The sequence below is a fragment of the Myotis yumanensis genome, unplaced genomic scaffold, assembly GCF_028538775.1.
Source record: "Myotis yumanensis isolate MYYU_CA2020_CCGP unplaced genomic scaffold, mMyoYum1.0.hap1 SCAF_6, whole genome shotgun sequence".
NCBI lineage: Eukaryota > Metazoa > Chordata > Mammalia > Chiroptera > Vespertilionidae > Myotis > Myotis yumanensis.
The window spans coordinates 89,086,065-89,110,859 of NW_027223757.1; the positions used below are offsets into that span (position 1 = coordinate 89,086,065).

Here is a 24,795-nt window from a genome sequence, read left to right on the forward strand (position 1 = left end):
TGAGAAGCAGTAGAGAGAGTCTGAGCAGGGCCCCAACCCCTCACCTCAGCACCAGATGAAGAATCCCTTCATCACACAGCTCTCAAGTTGGAGTGCGAGACCCTATCTCCCCGGAGTGTCCCACAGCCATCTATATGGAGCCAACCACTCTGGACCAGCCAGTGTGAATGGGTCGGCTGGGAGGTCACTGTGATCTGTCACATTTGGCCATGAACAACTCACTCAGCTCCCTCAGTGAGTCAGTTATTGATCAGGAAAAAGAGCTTCAATGTAGTGTTGCCAACGGGGAAACATCTTAAACCATTAAATAAATAGTGACCGGATCATAGGCAAGATCCATAAATTGTGTCATTCTCAGAGTGTACAAGAGGCATAAAAACGTTGACTTTAACTGGGCATCAAGCACGTAGCAAACCCGCAAAGAGGAATGTTGTTTGCTACACATAACTGGGTTCTGGGACAACATGGAAGAAGCCGTCACCTGTCTTAGGCACAGCAGGAATGTGTGCAGGTGTGGCAAAGAGGCATGAGGGGCAGGGACTGAGGGAAGGGGGTGACTCGGGCTGGTTGGCAGGACTCCTGGCAGACGACAGCTGGGAAAGGGGGCTGGGGCAGAATCGGGGACCAGAATGCTGAGAGTGAGAGCCATGCCGTCATGCCCCGTGGGGTCAGAGCCCCTGTAGCACAGTGGAGGGCAGTGTAGAAGGGAGGCAGGGTCCTCAGTGTGTCACTGCTGTGTGCCAGCCGACATCAGTGGCCTCCGTTCGTCAGGGCCAGAGCTCGTGTCCATGTAGACACCCAGTGTCTGCCCGTCTGAAGACTGCAGATTTCAGAAGCATGGGTGGGCGTGGTTTTTCGCATGGGAAGATCAACTTGTCTGTGCAATAACAGAAGAGAAATGTGGGGGTATCACCTGCCACGTCTCCCAGGTCAGACTGTTTCTGCAGGTGCTGTCCCATCCAGAGAGGCAGGGTCCCATTCGGGGATGGTGAGGAATGTGCAGCGTGGAGGCTCCTGTGAGTTAAAGAGCATTCAGAAGAGATGGGGTTTGGGTTGTTCTGGCAAAAGGTGGACAAGTGGCCTGCACAGTGCTGAAGTGGCCACGGCGGCCGGCAGCTGTGCGACGGTGGCATGGAATCTGCTCTGACCCTCCAAACACCGGCTGCTATTGGGATAGCAGAGCCTCCCGCACTAAACCAGATAGGGATTTCATGCCCGATATTGCTGTGCGTCTGTCATGCTCCAGTCGGCCAGGCCTTCCTGCAGCAGGGCTCAGCCTGTGTCTGCTGCATGTTAATTCCCCTCACTTCTCTCCATGGGGCCCAGCCTGGGCAGTCTGCGGAGGTTCAGATTTCCTGATCACCTGTTTGGGCACGCTTCTGATTTCCTGCACATTTCATCCCTCTCCTCCGGGAAGTGTATGTCTGCTTCGGGCATCTGCCTCATCTTCCTTTGTGAGCACCGCAGCAATGAATTCCTTTAATGTTTTAGCTACGTTTATGACTTCTGTCAATAAGTCCCTCAATGCTTACCTCTCAAAGACTGCACCACTTCCTCCAGTGACCTCCTGCCCCATATGCTCTGTGCCATCCTTGTCATTAAGCCTAACTTCTTAGAACATTTTCCTTTGATTCCTGTGTGTGTGCGTGTACGTGTGCATGTGTGTGTGCGCGTGTGCGCACGTGTGTGTGTCATGCTCTGCTCCTCTCCCCCTGTGCTTGGCATCCTTCTCACGTCTCGTGTTTCTCTCTTCTACCCTTGGGTGCCTCTTTGCACATCCTCTGTGCCCATTCGCAGGGCTTCCTTTGTCATCCTCTCACACTTAGCACTAGATGGCAGACACATGTCAGTTTGTCTTCCAGCGCATCCACCTCGTCCTGGTCTCCTTCAGTTGTTTTCCTTCATGTGCTTCTTCCCAGCACCTGGGCCAAAACGGTCCTTCTTGGCTGTTTCCTCATTTGCTTTCATGGAAGTCTCCGTCACCAACTCCACAATCGTGTGGTCACTGGGCCCACCTGCCTCGACTGCTGATCAAATGAGCTGCTCAGGAGGCAGACATCCCTCCCACCCTCCCTTTTCCAGAGGAGGTTAGAAACTGGGCCTTGTCGACAACACCACTCATGTCAAGGGATCCGAAGCTTCAGCTGCAGTGACTGTCACGGAGCCAGCCACGCTGGTTCTGATGCTGCGCTGCTCACGCCCCTTCATTTCATCTCGTGAATTCCCGTAGCAAAGTGAAAGCTCCCCTTAGAGAGCAGGCTGGGCCCGATCAAGGACAGTCTGCACCTATGAAAATCATTGTATCGAAAGAGATAGAAGTGAAGCCCGTTTCTTTTCGTGGCCCTTATGAAAACCTGAGTTTGAGAGCAAGCTTTGGTGTGACTCTTTATATTGGGCATTGAGCTCCTGGGCACAGCAGCCCCAGGGCTAAAAGGACTGTAGGAAACACTCACTCTGCAGTGTGGACAGTTCCTGCTCACGAGAACCCACATGAGAGCCTTTGCCAAGTCAATAACACAACTGAAGATGGTATTGACAGTCTCAGGCAGCTCTCAGGGTTCCATTTACTTATCGAATTTATGTGGCTGAGGAGAGAAGCGGGTCGTATTTATCTTTACATCCCCGGCACATGGGCCTGGCGCGTGTGCGCGTAGAGTACCTGCTGGCTGAATGAGTGAGTGAATCACTCGGTCTGTCCATCCATCTCTCCCACCCCCACCAGTCAGCCAAATAAAGGGAAAGACTTAGTAATTCAGCTTGTCGAGAGACTGTGGCATTCAAGGCTGAGTTTCTGTTGTCAGTGGAGTCTCTTAAACCAGAAACTTTTGTCAGTGGAAAAATATGTATGCCAAATACCTCGGCATCTCCTCATTCAGGATAATAATAATAAATTATAATAATAATAAGTTACAACTGTTATTTACTGAGCACTTATTATGTGCCAGGCCCTATTCCAATCCCTTGTATTTATTACACTCTGTAGCCCTCAGATGTGAAATAGGAGCTGCCCTCACTGCATTGTGAAAATGAGGAAACTCAGTCCCAGGTGCTGGCAAAGATGAGGCGCGATGGGCAGTTCTCACCAGTGCCGCGGGAGTATAAATGGATACAGTCATTTTGGAGAAGTTTTCTACCAAAGTTGAATATGTGCAGCCTACCCTCTGGCTAAGCATGTTCACACCTTTGTGTAGTCTCTAAAGGCATGAAACTAATAACGCAGAAGTGAGCCCAGCTCTGCCTGGCCCGCCATCTGAGGCAGACCGGAGTGAGCAGGTGGGGCCTGTGGGCAGGCTTGGGCAGCCAGACATAGGAGAGAATCAAGGCAGGCCCTTCCTGGGGGGTTGCAGGTTCCCTGCCTGAGAGAAATCAACCCAGTGAAGAGGGCCTTAGTTCTAGGGACATTGCGAATAGCAGTCGATGGACCAGACCAAAGTGCAGAGGTGTGAAGTGAAGCAGGGCTGGTGTGGATGGATGTGTAACAGATCGCGGCGTCGGGGGGGGGTGGGCGGGGGGGGGGGCTCACCTCACCTAAGAAAGGGGTCCAGTGAGCAGGCCCTTGGGAATTGGGTGGAGGTGAATGAGAGGGCATGGGAGGGTTTTGGAGGGCTGGGAGGGTGGCAGGTCCCTCCACCCCGCTCAAAGCTGCCCACTGGCCCTCGGCAGGGGCCCCCCCGACAGGAACCCAGAGGCACCAGCAGGACAGAAAGTCTACGCGTGGCTGCCTGAGCTGCCCTCCGAGACCACTCAGCAGAGCCTGGAGTGAGGGCAGTTTATTCACACACTTATGTCAGGCCCGTGAGTGGCTGTGGGCTCCCAGTGCTATCCTCGTTCCCATAGCAACATGCGGCTCTGGTGAAGAAAAAAATACAGCAAAACAGACTCTGTTTAAAGCAACCACCATCAGATCTCCGTCCTGGCCTGGTGATCGTCATTTCCTAGCCCTGAGCCCCAGGTCCTGTCACACCCTCTGGCTCCCCAGGACCCCCTGCAGCTTCCTCTAGAGGAGGTTCTCCGAGCACCTTCAGGTGCACCTGGTCATGTGCTGCCTCCTAAGGCAGAATTCCTAGGGGGTCAGCACCGGAACTGACACAGACATCCCAGTGGCAGACTCCAAAGATGCGGAGCCCCTCCCTCTGTGCGCTCCTGACCCACGGAGAGAGCCAGTTCCAGCCTCAGACCCCTTCTGCCAGGACAGAGGACCCAGCCCTGCAGTGATGCGGAAGGGATGCTCCCAAATAAAACCTGCTCGGGAACAGGAGTCACGGAGACAACCGGGATTGAGAGGCGCCTGGGTGCCCTGTGCTGTGTACCAGAGACAGAAGTGGCATTTGTAGGGCCGGGCTGGGTGTGGGCCAGAGAGAGGGTGAGCACTGGAACCGCAGGGCCTGCACCTGTGAGTGTGCACAGCAGTCCTAGCAGGGACCTCACCCGCACTTCTTGAGGGCAGGGCCCATGCCGTGGCCCCTCCGTGCCCCAGCGCCCAGCAGCCCCTCCATAAATCAGACAGGCCAGAGCTCTGGTGCGGGGTTCTGAGGGAGATCAGCTCTCGGGGCTCACTGGTGACGACCTGGATCTGAGGAACGAGGGAGAACAGGAGGTCGCCCCGAGGCTGCAGTCCCCGTGACCTTGGAGAACAGTGGGGCTGTGCTGGCTACGAGGAAGTCTGGACACATTTGTTACAAGAAAAGAAAGGGTGAGGGGTAAAGGTGAGCCATTCAAACCAAGATAGGGATGTAAGGACTGCACCTGCAGATAATGGTCAAGGTCAGGGGCCTCGAAGAGTCAGGCTAAGAAGAAGGGTCTAGAAGTAAGCCTGAGAAACAGCCATCTGAACGGGGCAGAGAGGTGGGGAAGGAGTGGAGGGTGATGGAGAAGAGTGTGGAGACCTCGGCACTGGGGCCAGCCTCACCCCAACCTGCAGGTCATTTCACCTCCCTGGCTCTCAGGACCCTTGTCTCTGAAATAAGGAGAGTGAACTAGATCTTAAAGGCTCTTGCCCAGTGAGACCAAAAAAAAAGGCAGAAAAATATTTCACTTGTAGCATAATTATAAAAGATCCTCTGTAGGCATCTTTATACTTAAATGTCTATCATGAAAGATTTTACTGGGAAAAGAGGGAAATGACACAACAGCGAGTATATGTCCTTGTTCCGACACTCCAAGTCCTGTGCCTCTGGGATTGGAGCAGCAGTAATTCTGCACCAAACAACTGGCTGGGAGAAGGTGCCCAGAGCCCAGCAGGTAGGCGCCGGGAGCCGCTGAGCAGTGAGAGGAATGGAGACATCGCTTGGGAGGATAAGCCAACCCGTGTGCCCGTGCTGAGCCAGCAGGTGGGACTTGGGCCTGAAGTGGCCTTGTGGCTGGAGCTCTTGCAGACAAGCCGCACACGCCCCCTGGGAAGTGAAGAACTTCCCACCTGCCCTCCCCGGGCGTGGGCACAGCCAGGCTCTCTGATGCCCGTCCCAGAGAAGGGCCTTAGTAAGGCCACCCCTGCCCATGCTGCCTGAAACGAGAACATTTCCCTTTTTTGTATTTTTGTTTTTCCAAAATGAAAAGATACCTCCTACACTTCAGGGCCTAATGCGCTGAGTGAGTGAACTGCTCTCCCTGGAACTCCGGAGCGTCCAAACGTGAGAAAGGGAAGCAGGACTCCCCGGGCAGCCTGAGGGGATGGTGTGGGAAAGGCTCTTTTCCCGGGACCTTCCAGGCAGTGGTGCTCTAGTTATTTGTGGGTGCCCTGGCCTATGTGACTATGAGAAAGTGACATTGGAGAGTTAGAAAACTGTTGCCACATATAAGCAGTGTCATGAAGAAACCACTAGGAATGAATATTTGTGCAAAACTATTTGGGTGTCCTGTCGCCCTGAGCAATTCTGATGAGTGTGGCTCACAGTCCGGAAACGTCTCCCCGGGAAGCAGTGGTTAGGGCTGTTCAGAAGTCCATCTGTAACACTTTGGTTTATAAAAAGAAGTGTTTTGTCGGAAACACTTGGTCTTCGTTTTTATTGGTTTATTTTTCTAAATATAAATGTTTATTGATTTCAGGGAGGAAGGGAGAGGGAGAGAGAGATAGAAACATCAATGATGAGAGAGGATCATTGATCGGCTGCCTCCTGCACGACCCCTACTGGGTATCAAGCCCGCAACCCAGGCATGTGCTCTTGACTGGAATCGAACCTGGAACCCTTCAGTCCACAGGCCAATGCTCTATCCAGTGAGCCAAACCAGTCAGGGCTTGGTCTTCATTTTTAACAGGTTAAGCGCCAAGCCTGTTCTGTCTTCCTTTCCGTTTAGCTCACAATATCCGAGTTCACCGATGTGCTGGCAGCACCAGTGACTGACCAGTCTGGACAGTGACTGACATGGCGCTTAACGTGTTAAAAAAACAAAAATGAAACATCCCACAGAGGGACCCTTCTCCCGAGAGGGGAGTAAGAAAGATGTTCACATCACATCTCAGGATCAGTCTCGGTTCCTGCATCTGAGTGGGTGTGCGCTGCTGCCACACCACGTGTGGAGGAAACACGGGAAGCCCTCGGTGGCCACCTCAGGAGCCCTGTCTTCGCATCTGACTTGCCGGCACGCATCATTAGCGCTAGGTCTCTGTTATAAAGACACGCCACCCGGTAAATGGAAGTTGAAAGCTTGGGTCAGAAATCCTATTTGTATTGGTTGCAGTGAAAGCAGCCTGTGACAGTTACTCAGGAGAAACCAGAAAAGCAAGGTAGAGTCACTGATCACCATTTACTAAATTTCCCCAATTTCTGCTGCAGTTCACTGATGCTTAAGCCAACTTGGGAAAATTATTTTAAAATCCAGGAAGGTATATGGAACCATCAGTGCTTGGGGAGCCCTGCAATGAAAGGCACCGACAGCGGAGTCAGTCTGCTCAGAGAAGGGGCCACCACAGCTGTGGACCCGCTTCCCAGGATTCAGGGAGGAAAGAACACCTGTGGCCAAGTCTTGGCTCCTGGAGAGGAGAGGCGAAGTGATACTAAACAGCAGCTACGAGGAAGGACACGTAGCGACTCGGGCTGTGCGATTCATCCCCGGGACTACATTCTAAATTAGCAGGCTCCTCCCGGGGGACAGATCCAGAAGCCATTGAAGCTGGTTCAGCGAAGGTGCCCCTTTGTGAGCGGCGGCAATCAAACAGGCTAATGGGATACATGATTGCCGAAAAGGAGGAGGGAAGACGATGGGGGACTGCGGAACGGTTCTGCATAAATCAGCACTGCGACTCTGCCCTGCACGCCTCATTCACTCCCGGACATATCCTTTCCGAGGGGGACTGCAGGGAAGGTTCAGAGGAAAGAAATTGAGTCCCACAAGCTTCTGAGCAAAGAGAAAGTCAGGACTTGCCTGTTCCACTTGCAGGGAGGCCCACAGGTGCGCGTGGGAGGGGAGCTAGCGGACCTGGGGGGACGGGCCACACATTTCCAGATGGCGCCCCCAGTGGCAGTGAGGACTCCTCCAACCCCTACTTCCTCCAGCTTCCTGTGAAAAGAGCAGAGGTCGCACCCCTCACCACATGGCCACCAGCGAAGGAGCCTTCCCCTGGGCAGCCTTACTTCCCACCTCTGCTCCCAGGAGCATTGTCAGGACCAGCCACAGGCCTCTCTGGGTGCCCACTAGCAACAGGTGTGCGTCCGCAGGTGCCCGGCTCAGAGGGAAGGAGCCCGGCCTGGTGCCGTGGTGATGGTGAGGCACAAGCCCCAGGATGCTCACTCTGGGGCCTGGCAGGTGCTGGCTCTGTCCTGGCGCCCTGTTGGGTGTGAGGCTGTTGGGCTGGAGAGCAGGTGAGATGACGGAGCCAGCGTACTTCCGAGGAGGGGCGAGCAGCCTGCCAGTGTGACCAGGTGCCGGGCCCAGACCTTCATCTGGAAGTTCTCCCTTTGTCCCTTCTCTCTGGGAAGCCACTCCCCTCCCTGTGCCTCCCAATTCTTTAAGGCGTCTCTTCCTCTCAGACCTTCCCTGACCTTCCCTTCCAGGCAAAATTAATTTCTGGTCACCGGTCACGTGCTGTTATAGTTTTCTGTATGAGGCAGGCATTCTGGTACTGATAGAGCACAGGCTTTGGAGCTGCTGGGCCTTGAGGTTGAATCCTCCCCACTCCCCCATGAGTGTGACCATGGGCACCTCTGCCCCGCCCTCTCGCCTCTTGGGCTGGGCAGTGTGCACCCTAGTCAATATTCTTGCTCAATAAGATGGTCAACGTTTCAAAAACAAAACCAGTGAAGGGTCTCAGATGAGTACAGGTCCTGGGTGGTTGGCTGAGCTGGAGCCCCCTAGGGCCTCACTGCTATCACCCCCAGAGGGTGGCACTGCCGCCTGCCAGTCTCCTTCCAGAGAACCTGGAATCACAGGGCCCCTTTTCTTCCTGTCAGTCTTACTGGCTCTGTTACCAGGTTCTGTTATTCTTCATTTAAAAATGAGTCTTTTCCGTTCATCCCAAATGGTTAAATTCTGCCTCGGGATTTCAAGTGTTCTCCTAAAAATAAAAGGCCTTTCCCAGTGAGAGGCAACAGGCATTTATTTGAGATCAAAGAATAGCTACTCAGGAAGCATCTTCAGGCGAAGCCCAAGCAATGTCCCAATCAGGAGACAAAGGCCCCGGTACTTACGAGAAAGGGAAGGGGACAGTCACAGCCATGGAAGGAAGGTGTCTGTTGGTGCTGATAACAGAACATAGTGATGCCAACGCTAAACAGTTTAAAATGCTCGGCCCCACAGTCCTCAGTGGGTGGTCACAGTGTCTGCTTCCTTCTTATCCTTGCAGACAGTCTTGGGGCACAGCGTGGCGGGAGGCGCAGGGCAGAGGTTATTTCGCCCTGTTTTCACGTCCGAGCATCTGTGGCCCAGGACTGCCAGGCGGTGCCTCCTGGATGGCGGCTCTGCTCCATTTTAAAGTGGCTCCGCTGATGTTATGATTTTTTTACACAAGGTTTCAGTGTTTGTGGTCATCTGCTTTCTTTAGACACACATTATTTGCCACCATAGGCATGCATTCCTTTCGTAATATTCTAAAGGAAGTCCTCCTGCCCTCTGTGCCCTTTCCTGGCGCTGCCTGTCCTCAGCCTGCTCACTCTGACGCCCACTACACTCCCCGCCTCTCCACTGACTCCAGGCCCCACCCATCTTTCCATTTGTAAGCACCCTCTCTCACATAGAATCTTCACCCCTCAATTGTGTGACTTAATAAAGGTAGCTTTCCTGCGTGTTGCCTTTGAACCCCAGAGCCTGCTTGCCCTCCAGAAGTGCCAGGGGACCGCACGAAAGTTAGCTGGGCCTTTAGTGACACTCTTGGGGCCCAGGGGGTCTCTGACCGAAGCACGGCTCCAAGCCGCCTGGGTCCTGTCTGGCCTCGCTTTCTGGTCTCAGGCCTCCCAGCTCCCTGGGAGCTCGGCGGGCAGGTAGCAGTGGGACTTCCAAGCGCCTCCAGTTTCCCCAGCTTAGATGGAAGGTCTGCCTGAGCCCGGCAGTGTCGGGAAAATGGTTATGATTCTGGAGAAACATGCAGAGGAGAAAACCGAAACAGCCAGCAAGATTTCCGTTGGTATTGTTAGGTGTGTTGGGGAAAGCGACCATTTACATTATTGAAAGATCAGTCGGAGGCCGAAAACCAGGTGACACAGGCTGTATTAGAGGAAAGACCTGCCGGGCTCTCACAAGGGAGAGCAGCAGCCCGTGCAGCGGTTACAACTCTTTTAAGGAGAATGAGGAAGGCACGAGGGCCTTGGGTACTTGGCGAGAGCTGGTTGGTTAGTCCATGTATATGTCCACACAGGGTGTTCCTTCTGGGCTGGGGCCACATCACATTTACAGTCAGTCATCGCCATTCCAGGGACGGGTGGGTTTAGCAATCACATTCCAGGGAAAGGTGAGTCTATCAATTATTATTTTAAAACGGTTGGTTACAGGCGCTGAAGGCGTGCCCTTACCATCACGGGCTGGAGGAGTGGGTCTGAGGCGGGAACCAGGCAGCAGGAGTCAGGCCGTGGACACTTACTAAGTGCTCTGGGCAGACAGTGTCTGCCAGGCTTTCTTCCCGCTCCGTGGGGGCGGCAAGCCACCTGCCCCTCGGACAGCCTCGCTGATGGGGGCCTTTCTTAGGGGAACCAGCCATTAGTCAGAGCCCAGCCACACTGAGGTCTTTTATAGCTTTATTTTTCAATCCTGGATTTTTATTGATTTGTTTATTCTTCTGCAAGGCCCTGAGCGGGAGAAAGGACGGCATGCGTGGTCCTTGAGTCAGAGGGGCACCCACACACCAGCAGACAGAGGCAAGCGGGCCGGGAAGGAGGGCTGCGCAGAGCTCACCAGGAAATCTGGAGGCCGAAGAGCTCACAAGAGCACAGGAGAGAACCCATTCCACACAAGAGGGGAGCGCTCGAGGGAGGCAGTGAGGACAGATGCAGCTCAGTGCAGGGAGGGTCCTCAGAGAGTACTGACAGGTGGAGTGGGGGTCACACAAATGGCCGGTTAAAGAGCAAGATGGGGCAGGATAGGGAGGCGGGGTCGGGAAGGGGACGGCACAGAGCTATGCAGCCACCGTGTTCAGAGAGACTGCACATGCTTCCCGGGAAGAGGGCGGGCCGTGTGCTCACTTTCAGGCAGCTCTAGGGGCAGAAAGTGTCGGGTGATGGGAAGAAGCAGAGCTGTGTTTGGAGGATTGCTGTGGCCCAGCCTGTGTCGTGCTTGGAAAGAGGAGTGTTCATAAAGCAAGATAACCCGGCAGAGATGGTCTTGTCCCTCCAAATGCTTCACGAGGGTGAAGCCGATGGAGGAGACCAGATGAATGTTGCCACTTAGGAAAAGATTTTCAAGTTTACCTGTGCCAGGCAGGTCGGAGCGCAGGGCTCCCACAGTGTTAAAGGCCCAGGTAAGAGCCTGCAGATGGGCCCAAAGAGAGTTTTGATATAGAAGGAAGAGAACAAGGAAAGAAAGGAAGGAGAGACCCGGCCAGCGCAAGCAGGAAGTGCCATGGCGAGGACAGCAAAGGCCTGAGCTTTCGGGGAGAATCAGCTCACTCTAAGAGGAAACGGTCTGTGCAGATGAGGAGAGCAGACCGGAGATGAATGCCTCACTTAGTCTCAGAATTAGAGTTTGAAATATGAAATTTGAAACAGTGGTAGATAAATGAATTGAAGTGGAAATATGGAAAAAATAGTGATGCAGGAAGGAAAGCACGGGATTTCTATTTTAAATATAATTTCACAGTTGATATTACATTTGTCTTCTTCTCTGTGAACTTGATTCTACAGTAGATGGGTGTGTGTGTGGGGGGGGGATGTGCACAGTGCGCATGTGTGGCCCTGCTCAAGCTGTGGACGAAGCCCCTCGAAGCCCCAGCTCCACCTCCTGAGCCCCCACAGTCTCCTCTGCCTGGTCCTCCCTCGGGGAGAGTGGCGGGTGTCCAGCAGGCCCCTGGGGAGGGAAGGGGGCCCCCTCTCCAAGGAAGCATGAGGTCAGCATTCTCTGTGCTCATGGGGTGGCCAGGGGGGGCCAGCAGTGTGTCCGCCCTGTGGGTCTCCTTTGCTGTCCCCACCGGCTTCAGGCAGCCACCAGCCCTGAAGGTGTATCTGTAGAAACCAGTCACTCACTAAGGATGAGTCCTAGCATTCGCAGGTTCAAGGACAGCTTTACAACAGGTTGCACCGTCTTATTACTTGCCCAGGGCCTTTGGTCCGTGTGGGAGGAGCCTGGGGGCCAAAGGTAGGAAGCCTCAGGGTACGGAGCGGGAGAGCAGGCCCTCCCGGAGTTTGTCCAGATGCTTTGGTTCTGGAGGTGTCCTCTGCCCCCAGCCCCCCAGCCTCAGTTCCTGTCACATGTCTGGCTCAGCTCACCAGTGTCTTTAAGACGCTCTCGGGCCCTCGGGACCCTCAGGAGCTGGAACTCACCTTCAATCCCATTCCAGTCGAGGCTGCGTCTGTGCCCTGCTGCCCCCACTGACCTTCACCTCTGCCTCCGCTGGACCCTCCTCACCCCTGCTCACCCCTCGGCCTCCCCAGGGAGCTGTGCCAGTCCCCTCAGCAGGTCAGGACCTTCCGGGTGGGTCCCACCATCTAGACCTCACCTCTAACATGTAACCAAGGTGTGGCCCTTCCCTCTAAAGCGCGTCAGGGACCTCAGCGCCTCCTCTCGGCCCCTGTGGCCTCGTGCGCGAAGCTCCCACCACCGGTTGAGGAAGCTGATCTCCCTCCGCAGTGTCCTCCCCAGTGTCCTGGCACCGTCACAGCACGTACACTCCCGCCGCACGGTCTCCGTGTGGGACGATGCACAGGCCGGGCCTCTGGTCTTCATGGGGTGAGCAGGCCATGGAGGGTCCCTGCTCCAAAGCCCTCACCGGCCAACAGCCCTTCTCCCCTCAGTTTGCTGCTCACATCTGCTCAGACCCCATTCCTCCTCACTCCGTGCTGGAACACTTCTACCCCCACCCCTTCCCTCAGGCCCTGCCTGGAGGCCTCGAGGGCCTCCGTGGCCGCTGCCTTCTGTGTGCGTCTCCTGGAACAGGGCTGTGGGAAAACATGGAATCCTTTGAACATTTTACTAAGGTTGATAAGCAAAATAGTTCTTAAGTTTAAATAGTTATTTTTGTTAATATGAGATAGAAAAAAACAAACAGAAGGTGGAAGACAGGACGCACAGAGCCCAGAACTGCTTCCACGGTGACGCGTAGGCCAGCTGCCCCTGGTCCTGGTTGGGAGGGAGGGGGCGGGGGGGGGGGGGGCTCCTTCGGGTGAGGCATTGGCTGCAGGTTGGCCCAGGCATGGCAGGTGAAGTCCCCTCCCCAGCATATAATGAGGCTCCCAGAGGAGGCTAGAGAGGGAGGGGCTGGTTTGCACCCTAGGAGATGAGCCTGGGTCCTCCCCTGGGGTGATACCCTGTGGCTTTTTTGTAAGTAACAACTTTATTGAGATAGTTCACACACCATACACGTCACCTATTGAAAGTGTACAACTCAGAGGTTTTTAGCATCTTCACCACCAGTTCCGTAGTCCACGTTGCCCCCTAGACTTTTAACCCAACTGCCCAAAGCAGGAAGTAATTAACGAGTTAAAAAGAAGAGCTCCGGCCAGAACCGGTTTGGCTCAATGGATAGAGCGTCGGCCTGCGAACTCAAGGGTCCCGGGTTCGATTCCAGTCAAGGGCATGTACCTTGGTTGCGGGCACATCCCCAGTGGGGGGCGTGCAGGAGGCAGCTGATCGATGTTTCTGGCTCTCTATCCCTCTCCCTTCCTCTCTGTAAAAAATCAATAAAATATATTTTTTAAAAAAAAGAAGTGCTCCGAAGAGCTCTGGTTTGGGTGCACAGGGCAGGCAAGCAGGACGCCCTCCCGCTCCCGGTGGCAGCCCAGGGCTGGGCAGGACAGGGCAGCCCCAGGGTGGACACTGACCGTCACTCACGGCGTTTGCCTTCTCCCACCAGGTGTTCCACTGTGTCCACTTCGAGTGTCCGGAGCAGCAGAGCAGCCTGAAGGAGGAAACCAGCGAGGAGCCGGGGACGGGGGACACCAGCCCGGCCAGTCAGCCACTTGAGCCCCGCGCCCTGCAGGCCCCCAGCGGCAGCTCCCTGCCCTCCAGCCCGGCCTCTCGCTCATCCGGCCGGCAGCACCAGTAACGGGGCTCTGGTGGGCAGTGACTCGGGGGACCATCTCCCCAACAGGGCTTTGTCACTGCCCCGCCCCTTCCTGCGGGGAGCAGACCGGCTGCAGAGACAGACACGGAGCAGGTTTGCTCCCAAGGACAGGAAGGGGCCGCTTTGTTCTCCTCAATTCGTTCCAATCAGGCTGGTCCCCAGGGGGAGAAAATGGCCTTCAATCTTCATCAGTCCTGCGTTCACACCCTACCTCTCCCATCTCACCAGGCCCAGAGCAGGCGCGAGTGGGCGGGCAGGGGGCACACCGGCCTCTCGGACCTGGGGCGCCCTTTGAGAAATGGGTTTCCTTCATGTCTACTCCTGAACACGTCACCCTGGCAACTGAATGGCTTTTTATTTCTTTTAGTTACTCCCTGTCTGCGGAATCATAGGTGTTCGGGTCTTTTTGAAATGCTCAAACGGCACTTGTTTTAACCCCTTTGACACTAACTGTCCTTCCTTAGTTTTGAACGGTTAAGCGTGGGGCGCAGCGAGAAGCACGTGCCGTCTCCCCAGGGCTGACAGGGACACTCCTCCGAGGAAGTTCAGCAGAACACAGGCGCAGAGCAGCCTGGCACTGAGCAGCGGGCACTGAGCAGCGGGCACTCACTGGGCTGCCGGGTCGCGGACCTGTCTGTCTGCGGTGCGTCCGCCTTGGGAGGGGCAGGAGCATCCTGTGCGCCTGCTGATGACGTGCTCAGATGCCTGTGGAACCTGCACACCTCCAGTTGGGCTGAGCCTGTCTGCCAGTCGCCAGTGGGGCCGCGAGCAGGATGGGCAGGAATGCAGGCCTGGGGGCTGGCGCGGCCCTGGTCATCCTCCATCCTCCAGTTCCAAGACACTTTCCTCCTCCTCACTGCGCCATCCGTCTTACGGCTCGCCGGGCCGCGCTGCTGTGTCTCCGTCATCTCCATTGGGTTCCCTTGTAACTCGATCAGATTCCTGTCGCTGTTTCCTCTCTGCAGCTCTCCCTTGGCTGGCTGTCTGCTCCCCTGAAGCTCCCCCAGATGCAGAGTCTTGCACACCCTGTGGCCGCTGGGGGGCGCTTACAGGGGTCCTTTCTCTGGCATCTTAAAGGCACGGTGGTTTGGGTGTACAAAGAGCAGGGTCGGTCCCGAGTGACTGAGGGGACAGTGGGGTTGCGTCGGATGAAGGACTGGGGAGCACGCTGGGAGGAGCGGGAGGAGCGGCCCCCAGTCTCCCTGCTCCTCGCTCCTACCTGCCCTCCTCCCCTGCCTGGGGTGAGGTGAGCGTGCTGCTGCTGTTCGCATCCAGCCCCGGCCCCTGTGAGCGCGTTCCTGCCCACTGAGCACCCGCCAGCCACACACTGGGCAGCAGGCGAGTGCAGATGCTTGAAAGGCTCGCCTGTCGAAGGGCCTCTTGGTAAACTCTGAAGTCACCTGTCCAGAGAGGAAGCCCACAGCCTGGACCCGGGGACATGGGGTGGGCCCCGTTGCCCACACAGCACACCCACAGCCAGGCCAGGGCCGCACGCTGCCGGCCACTCAGCTTCCCCACTGAAGGGGCACAGACTGTGTCAGAGCATTGGACCCAGCAGTCCCCTCCCGCCAGGCTCCCCTCCTCCCTCCCCGCCAGGCTCCCCTCCTCCCTCCCTGCCAGGCTCCCCTCCTCCCTTTCCCTCCTCCCTTCCCTCCTCCCTGCTGTGTCCTGGAGACCCCTTTGGAGTGTGCACCTTCCAGACTTATGCTCTAGGTCTGTCTGGAGAGAATGGAATCAGTCCCCCCGCCTCTGGCACTTCAGCGGCTCCTACTATTGGATGAAGGGAAGGAAGGGGGAAACCGAGGCAGTCTGATGACATGGTGGCAGGGAGACAGCTGGCCTCGCCCACACGTGTCTGGAGGCCTCATGGGCATGAACGCTGCTCTGCACCCAGAGGAGCTCAGCAAACCCTGCACAGCTGCCCCCTGGGACCAGGCAGGGGCTCTGCCCTCCTGATGGCCTCCTGACTGGGGAGCAGGGGGCTGCAGGGGCTGGAGACCCCACTGGAGGCCTATCACAGCGCACACGCCACCAGACCGAGGCCTGCACCTCCAGGGGGTGAGGGCGAGTCACCAGACGCCTGCCCCACTGCTGTTCTCCGGCGCCGGCTGGGCCTGCAGAGGACGTCTCCCCTGCGGCCACCTGGACCCAAACAGCCCCCAAACAGGATGAGACCAAGGGAGCCTACGGGGTTGCAGGTGCAAGCTGGGCAGCACTCAGCTGGACGGGTTCCTGGACACCCGGTTTAAGGAAGGAGCCTGGGCCGGGCCAGGGCGGGGCAGGGCTGGTGTGGGACCCGGCTCCCTCGCCTCTGTGAGGACACGGCCTGGGTGGGGTCTGGGTTGAGTAAAGGTCAGGTGAGGCTGGACCCTCAGTGGAGGTGGACGGGTGTTTGTGACCTCTGGCCCGTTACTGTGACCCTTGTCAATTACAAACTAAAACAACAGCTTTGTAACCACCCCCTACTCCCCACCCCCAGTCAAGAAAGGGCACCGTGGGAGTGAAAGGCCACTTTCACCAGGGCTGTGGGAGGGAGCCTTCAAAGGCACCTCTGAGGCCATGGGCAGCAGTGAGCACGCTGGGAGCCTGTGCCGGGGGGGGGGGGGGGGGGGGGGGGGGGGGCCTGTGCCTGGCAGGGCCTGGGGCTGGGGGGGGGGGGGCGCTGTGCCTGGTGGGACCTGGGGCGGGGGCACATCTGGTCAAGGTGCTATTCAAGCTGCCGACTTGAAGCAGGTGCAGTAGTGTTACACAGCCATCTACACACACACTGTTTTCCGTATTCTCAGTGCTTTTTCTGTTCTGTTTCTGATATTAGAACCATGAGCCCATGATGGATGTGGGACTCTTCTCAATTGCTCTTTAAATTGTCACTTTTAAAATCTTATTTAATGACAAATACATTAAAGTGTTTTATTCCTAGAAGATTTGGGAAAAGACATTATTTTCAGCAACAGTGGGATGTTTGTTAGACTGATTCCTTGGCAAAAAAAAAAAGAAAAAAATGACTTTTGAATTGTGCAAAAAAATTGCCCAGTAGTTATGCTGTCGCCCCAATTGCTAAACTGCTGTGCAGACGGCTGCAGCCCAGTCAACTTCACCTTTATTTAATTTAGAAGATAACAGAATTGTAATCACTTATCCTTTTCAGAGACTCGGGGAAAGGAAGGCGCAATGTGTGATAAAGAGCAGAGGGCCCTGGCGCCGCAGCCGCCTGTAACAGGGAGTGTCCCCATCGCGGCTGCAGTTAAGAGTCTCCCTTTGGACAGAAGAGAAAGGGGTCAAAGGGGGAAAGAAAAATTAAATTGGTCTCCTTCCAGGAGTTTTTCCTCATTAGTGTTTGCTTTCCAGGGTTTCCCTGCCTTGCCCTGCCTTTCCCGTGGGTGGCAGGTCCCTTGATGCTGCCGAGGTGGCCAGGGCCCAGCTGCTGCCTGTGACCATGGCCAGGGCCGTGGCCGCAGCCCTGAACGCTGCGCGCTGGCCCTGACACAGCTCCAGCAGCAGCCCTGTGCTCACTAGTGGCCCCAGGAACTGAGGTCAGTGCCTGGTCTGTGCCACCCGGGCTTTGTGCCTAGAATATTAAGTTAGAAGTCCTCAGGGTGCTGGTGTGCGTGCCGGTTTCTGGCAAAGGGGGAGGGTGGTTGAGACAATGCAGGCACCCGAATGCTGCTGCCGCCTCCTGGAGGTGCCCTCACACCTGGTTACAGGTGAGGATCCAGGGGCCCTGGAGGTGGACAGAACGAATGGGAAGGGTGGCGGGAAGGGGCTGGGTGGCGGGAAGAGCAGCCTCCTGTGCCCAGCAGCCTGCAGGTCTGTGGAGGCGAGAGGATGGGTTCTCTGGTTTCCAGCAGCTTGGCTGCAGCGGCTGTGCACTTCCCTGGGGCCTGGGACCCGCCTCTGCAGACAGAGCACCCCACACCCCTTCAGGCAGGACTTTGTGCTGGACTGATGTGGGCTGGGCCCTGTGTCCATTGGGGATGGGGGGGGGTGGGGAGCAGGCACCTGGGGGGCCAGATGAGCCCCCTATACCCTTGTTAGAATAGAACTGGTCTTTTAAGGTGACTCATTAAAAAAATTAAGGTAATGCTCATGGAATAATGTTCTAACCTAGCAGAAGGGGCAAGGGTGACCGACTCTCCCCCCCGCCCCCCCCCTCCCCGGCTCATTCTGAGTCCCTCCGCCCTGGGCCTGTCACTCATCTCCTCTGTGACACTCACCGAGCCGGCTTCTCCCGGACAAGCCGGATGGAGGGGCCCCACCACGCTTAGCTCCTTTTTTAAAAACTGACATTCTCCCCAGAGACCCCCCCTAAGGACTGTCACCCACCTGCAATTTGTGGTACATGTCTGTGCATTTGCCATCTGCATCCTATTTACAGCCCTGAGCCGGGAGGTGAGGAGAAGGCTGGAGGGCGCCTCCTCCCTGGGGCGGCTGGAGGGTGCGGGCTCCTTCCCACCAGAGGGCAGCCCTGAAGGGTGCGGGGGCCTGCGCAGAGCATAACTGCTGCCCTGGAAGGTGTGGAGGAAGGTGGGCAGTAGGTCTGAGAGGCCCTGGGAACCCGGTGGCGTAATAGCTTCTTCCTGCCACATGAGCCCCAGGGTGGACAGAACCAGCCTGTGTGAGGTCACCATGCCTGGCCCTGGGGGCGTGGCCTTGGCATAGGATCCTGGGGGAGGGGGGGGGCATGGTCACAGGGCAGGCTGGTCCATGGCAGCTTGTAGCCCTGGGTTCTGGGTTTACTGCTTGTCCTGCGCCTGACAGAGTTGGGGGGGGCGGGGGGCACAGATGCACCATCACAGACCAGCCCCAAGCCATGGGGTGTGCCTGGCCCTGGTCAGCAGCCCCACCGTCGATGGGACAGGGCACTGATGAGCTCTGAGGAGGTGATGGTGGGGGCAGAGCTGCTGACCAGGGCCTGCCTCTCCCAACCAAGGTCCCAAGGGCGCCCTGGCCCTGGCCCCCCAGCGCCTGCAAAAGTCAGAGGGAAGAGGCCTGGACGGGGATGTGGAGTGACAGGAGCCCCTCAGGGTGACGGGGGCCTTGGCCGTGACGACTCTGGTCACACTGGTGCAAACTGAACTCCCCGAGAACGGGGCCTCCCCTGTCTTGGGGGTCAGTGTGGGGCCTCCGAGATGTGGTGGGGCCAGTGTGCGGGGCCGGGCGGCTCCTCTGGGCGCCCAGGAAGCTCCGGGCAGGTGGGCCATTTGGTACGGGATGGACTTGAGGGCAGGCTGCGGCCCCTCACTTGGTGGAGCAGCCAAAGTGAGCAATTACGCAACCTGCGTTCCAACCATCCCGCGTGGGTGCCTGTAAGAGCGGGCCCCGCTTAGAAATGAAGGGACTTCCTGTGCCGTGACATTCGTGTCCTCACAGCCGCCTGCAGCCCCTCCCTGGGGCAGGTCCCCATCCAGGCTTCCCTCTACCCTCCCGGGCACCAGGGGTGCCTGCCCCTCCCCCTGCCTTCTCTCCCCGTGGTGTGTGGACGGGCGTCAGCCTCCGAGCCAGTGTTGTCCCCTCCGTCCCCTGCAGCCCGCTGACGCAGGCCATGTCACGTCCCTGGGCCGCAGCTCTGCGCTTCCTCCTCAGAGCAGAGGCCTTAGAGCCGCCCGGCTCCCTGCACTGGGGACCCCACCTCCCTCCTCCCTGAGATGCCTCTTCAGTGTGTTTTGGTGGAAGAAACGCCACCGCGAATGCACTGGGCCTCAGCGCCGGCCTGAGCGTGTTACTGCCCGGCTTGCAGCAGGCAGGCTGCCCCCTCCCAGACCTTCTGTTCTGAGCCGCCTGGGCCTCGCAGGGGAGCCGCCCTTTAGCAAGGCCGTTGGGAAACTTGATTCAGGCCTGGTCACGTGCGCTTACCTCCGAGCTTCATGTTGATTGAGGTCTTGAACAAGACAAACCAAATCCAGGGAGCAGCGAGTTCGCCATGCTGCCCCCCCCCGCCCTGTGCTGTCTCCCCCTCCGTCCCCTAGGCTGCCCCACCACTGGGCCCATCACTGGTCTTTCAGCACAGGGCGGGGCACCACCATGCTCTAAGTGCCCTGGACCAGGGCCATCCACGCCCACAGCACAAAGGGCCTGCCTCGAGGCCCTTAGTTCCGAGGGGGTGACGGCACACCCGCCCGTGGGCTCCGTGAGGTGAGGACTAGAAGCCACTCACAGGTCCGGGTGGGCCCTGAGAAGCCTCCCAGAGGTGACAGCTGGGCAAAGCCCGAGGGCAAAGGACCAAACTGGCCCGAGGGGCCTGGAGTGAGAGAACTGGCCCTGCTGTGATGGAGCCAGTGGAAGGGCAGGCGTGTTGGTGAGCGCCCCGGCTGCGAGGACAGTTCCCGCAGGGAGAGCAGGGGCAGCTGAGAGCAGAAGGGGGAGAGCTGGGGGCCGCGTGGACAGGGAGCAGCCGCGGTGGGAGGTGCGGCTGCTGGGCAGGTGGCCGCAGGGTTTGTGGACTCCGAGGGATGGGAGGGCCCGGCCTGGGCAGTCAGCTCCTGACAGGCTGGGCCTGTCACCCCAGGAAGGCCCTGCAGCCGGACCTCAGAGGGACCTGCTCACCAAACACAAAACCCAGCAAGGCCCGAGGGAAAACGACGGGAACTGTGGCGGGGTCACGTTCCCACAGCCCCTGAGCTGGAGGGGCCTGCAGGGGAGCCGTGCCTGGACTGGGGTGTTTGTGAAACCCTCGGGCTTGGCTACATGGGACCAGGAGGCGGCAGGATGCCTGAGGTTTCACTGCAGCTGACGGTGTGACGGCGTTTTCCGAGGGCGGTGCAAGCGCGGGCACCGCCGGGGCAGGTCTGTTTCCACGTTGGAGGTGACGCCAGGGCAGCCGCTGTGAGACCCGCCTGGGGACCTGGTAAGGTGCCACGTGCGTGCGCCCGGCCTGCGGGTGGTGGTTGGGCTGCAGTCCGGTTCCCACAAAGCACCCAGCCTTCGGGGAGCTGAACTACACTGAGAGCAGCTGGAGCCTGGGCGGGGGAAGACCTGGGTCACCTCCCCGGTGGTTATGGAGCCAGGAAGGGATCACTCGGGAAGAGACGGGGCCCAGGCTGAGCCCTGGTGCCCGGTGGAGCCCAAAGGTGAGGAGACAGCGAGGGCTGAGGGACGGGCACCTGGTGGTGACAGCCGAGGAGGAATCGGTTTTCTGGAATTGACCACCTTTGGGACAGCCCCTGAGGCTGGCTGTGAGCTCATGTGTGGGTGCCTGGGGTCCCCACTTTCCTCTCTCCAATGTTCACTCTCCTAACGCGCTGCCCTTTCATGTTGCTGGGTTGGAGCACTCCCTCCATTGCCAAGGCTCCCCCCACGGCCAGCGGTTACCGCACAGTATCTGCGCCAGGACGCGCTTGCCGGGACGTGGGAGGATGAACTCTCCTGCAGTAGCTACGCCTCTGACTGCCCCTCCCCCTACCAGGACCACAAAACTTGCGTATATTCTACTTGTTTCATTTATTTACATTTTAAAGATTTAAAGTCTTGGACTTTGAAGTCAAGGGTGGCAGATGCTAGTTTGGAGGGCAATGGGCAATCTCAATTCCAACTTGTGCAAACGAGGCACAGTGACACCCACTGTCGCTTTCCCCTCCCTCAAAATCATAAGCCAGGACCGAAACGACACGGCTGGAGGAAAAAATCAGAATAAAGAGGAGGGGATGCCAGAGACTCAGGAAGTGGTGGGAGATACGATGGTGGGCTGGATTTGACCTTTACACACACGGGTCTCCACACAGGAATGATCATCCAGGGGCCTCCTCTCTGTAAGGTGGCGCCGTGTGTCCCACGGGGAGGCCTGTGGGTCCTCCTGGCCTCGGGCCAGCTCAGTGGCTCTCAGATTATCTGTACAGAAGCTGCATGGCTCAGCAGACGTGTGGGCTACAAGGCTGGCCTCTGAGCCTCAGTTCTCTTGCCTGTCAAATGGAGCTAACAGTCACTGCTTCACAGGACTGTGAGGATTAGATAAGGCGTCTGGGAACGGCTCCTGGGACAGCGCCTGGCATGAAGAAGGTGTGTGATCACTGCCAGCTAGCCTGATGATCCGCTAACGGCATCCCGCTGGCCTAACGCAGTCTTCAGGCCTTTCCATCTTCATTTTCCTTACTCCAGAAATAGTCCTAAAGCCCCATTTCATCAGGTGCGTTGCGCCAAGCCTGGCTCCTCCACCTGCTGCTCTCCTGCTGGCCGCGCGCGCCCCTCCCCTCTGGAGCACGGCGAGCATCACCTGCGGGCACCTCCCCCAGGGAGGGGTCTCTTCTGGGTGGGCAAACCTTGAGCAGCAGGTGAACCCAATGGGGGCGCTGGGCTTAGGGTGTTGGGTAACAGATCCTGGCTGGTGTGCCCTTTGGTGGGAATGGAAGGACCCTCTTGCTCGGATGCTCCCTGCGTGTGGCGAGCGCCGCTGCCTCCCAGGCTCTCCAGCGGCGGCTCCAAGGCAGCCAGACTCTTTTTTAAGTTGAGATTCACACAACATAAACTCCCCCACTTTAAACGACCAATTCGGTGGCGGTTAGTACCTTTACGATGGAAACCCGTGCTCTGCCCTCCACCCCTGGTGGCGACCCATCTGTTTTCCGTCTGTGAATTTCCCTTTATTTAAATGGAGTTGCATATGTGTGGCCTCCTGTGCCTGGCTTCTCTCACTCGCGCAGCGCTGGGCAGTGCCCATGTGGCCTCCTTTGCCCACGGCGGATGGAGCTGCTGTGGACGTGTGTGCACGTGCGGGAGTCCCTGCTTTCATGTCGGTGTGTACCCGGGAGTGGAATTGCTGGAGGACGCGGTAATTCCGTGTAACTTTCTGAGGGACCAGCAAACCGCCTTCTGCAGTGGCCACACCGTTCCTGTCCCACCAACAGTGCCCGAGGGGTCCGTCTCTAAACGACACCTGTTGTTCCACTTTTTGGTCATCACGGTCCTCGTGGGAGTGACCAGTCAGACCCTCACCTGCCGGCCCCGAGCCCCTGCGGCACAGGTGAGACAGCGGCCCCAGCCCACAGCCAGGAAGCAGCCCTCTCCATGTGCCAGTCTTAGAAGCAAGTCACCAGGCCAGCCGCATTCAGGGGGAGGGGCTCGGGGGTTCAAGGACATGTTTAAAATCACGACAAACCCATGGCACTTCTCATCTGTCCTCAGACCAGTGCTACTCAGCCAGTATGTGACACGACATGGTGCTCACACCATAGTCAGCGCCCCACTTCCTCCACCAAGACTGTCAGCTGACGTAAGCAGGTGCGTAGCCACACAGGTGACCACACGCAGACCCAAGCTCGCGGGGCATGGGGAGGACCTTGGACCCCGCTCCGCAGCACCATGAGCTTAAATGACCATTTCTCATCCCCCTCAACTTGCCTGAAGTTTATACATTTTGGCAGCCCCTCTTTAAGAATGTTTTAAATGACTACAAAATTAGGTTCAAAGGTGAATCTGAAGAATAAGAAATCACAACACATTCCATTTTTAAAAGCTGACAAATGCCCAAACATTAAAAAGCCCAGAACATCCACACTACCAATCCTGTGATGGAGGCAGAGCCGAGTCCGATCTCTCCTCCAGCTCGGCTGATCACAATGTGTTTTGCATTGTTGATACTTCAAAGAAGTTTCTTTCATCTTCACAACTCACTGGCACAGACGTGAATTTTGAGAACCGTTGGGGAAACCGTGACCAAGGTCTTGCTGCCTGAGCTGTGAGAGTCCAGGCACAGCGAGAATTCCTGATCTTGCCCTCTTTGCTGAACAAAGTGGCACGTCTGCGTCGCTGAGCACACCGTTCCCGCAGGCCTGGACGAGGACTATCTCTGGCTCCAGACCTTCCCTGTCTAGACTCCCCCTCCACTCAGCTGTGCCTGGCCAGGCTCTGCAGGACACGCTTGGCTGCAACAGCCTTGGCTCTGCACCTTCAAGTCGCAAGTCCCGGCACAGTGGGCGGCTGGTCTTCCCAGAGGCCACCCTCGCCCAGGATGACCGCCAGTCACCCACTATACAGGGACGGACTGCAACCACACCCACATAACCCACTAATTCCGAATTAACTATCTCCCAACTCAACTCCCCTTGGCCAAATCCCCAAAATGCCCCTGTGGCCTCAGCACCTCCCACAGGAGCGGGAGTGTGGTGGTGGGAAGCTGGAATTGAACGAGGAACCCGGAACCCTTTCCACCAACTGCAGTTAAGTATTCGGTTCCTGCAAACTTATAAACCCTGGGGCCTGCAGGGGTGGGGGAGGCGTCTCGGCGAGGGAGGGGCCTCAGCTAGCATGTCATTTCACTGTGAAGCCACCTCAGCACCCAGCGAACCTGTCACACCGTCTCCAGCTGCCTGCTCCCAGGAGAACAGACCTTCCAAAGCGCTGGCTCCCCCACTCCCCCTCCCTCTGGCGGCCACCTGCCCGCACTGCTCGCCACCCCATCTCGGCACTGTCCCCTCCCTCCTGCATCACCTATTCATCCCTCTCTACTGGGTCACTCAACTGGCGTAACAACGGTAATTTCTCCTTTACTTGAAAATAAGCTCTCACCCCACACCCACTCCACTACTGCCAAAGTTCTCCTGGAAAAGGAGGCCCCTATAGCCAGGCTTCCGGTTCTCCTGCCCAGTGGCCAGTCCCCAGGTGCCCGGTCGCTGAGCAGCATCCCCACAGGTGTCCACGCCCCGCTTCTCCTTGAAACACCCCAGGACTCCGCTCTCTGGGCCGCCTCCTTCCTTGCTGGCAGCTTCCGCCTCCTCTGCAGGCGCCTCGTTTCCCTGGGCCTTGCTCCCTCCCTCCCGTAGCGACCTTAAGCCAGGACCCCTTGCGGAGCTGGAGGGCTGTGTATGGGCGTCTCAGAGTTTCCACCTGCATGTCCAGCCTGCACCTCAGCTTCGTCTGCTCCCACCCAGCCCCAACCACGAGGCCCTTACAGGGACCACCTCCCATCCCAGGTGTTCAGGCCCAAACCCTGGGGTCGCATGTCTCCTCACCCACAGCCACTGTCTGCACTCCTGTCAGCTCTGCCTCGCAGGTCAGCCCACCTCCCTGCCCTGAGCTCTGCCCCCCACCTGCCACTCGAGTTACCCAGTAGCCTCGTCCCTGGGTAACTCTCCTCCTTAAAACCCGTCAGACCACATCCCTCCACAGCGCAAACCCGGGATGGTCCCATCTCACCACTGTCTCAGCGCCTAGAGCGGCAGGTGTGA

At 57.5% G+C, this 24,795-nt stretch overlaps 1 protein-coding gene across 4 annotated transcripts in view; it reads left to right on the plus strand.

Moving 5' to 3' along the window:
- Nucleotides 1-13,986, plus strand: part of BTBD9 (BTB domain containing 9) — a 431,208-nt gene extending 417,222 nt beyond the window's left edge. For all 4 annotated transcript variants that reach the window (XM_070418646.1, XM_070418647.1, XM_070418645.1 and 1 more), the window contains exon 11: nucleotides 13,430-13,986. In XM_070418646.1, coding sequence (XP_070274747.1) covers nucleotides 13,430-13,621 — 192 coding nt within the window. In that variant the 3' untranslated portion in view covers nucleotides 13,622-13,986. The remainder of the gene's footprint in view (nucleotides 1-13,429) is intronic.
- The last annotated feature ends 10,809 nt before the right edge of the window (nucleotides 13,987-24,795 follow it).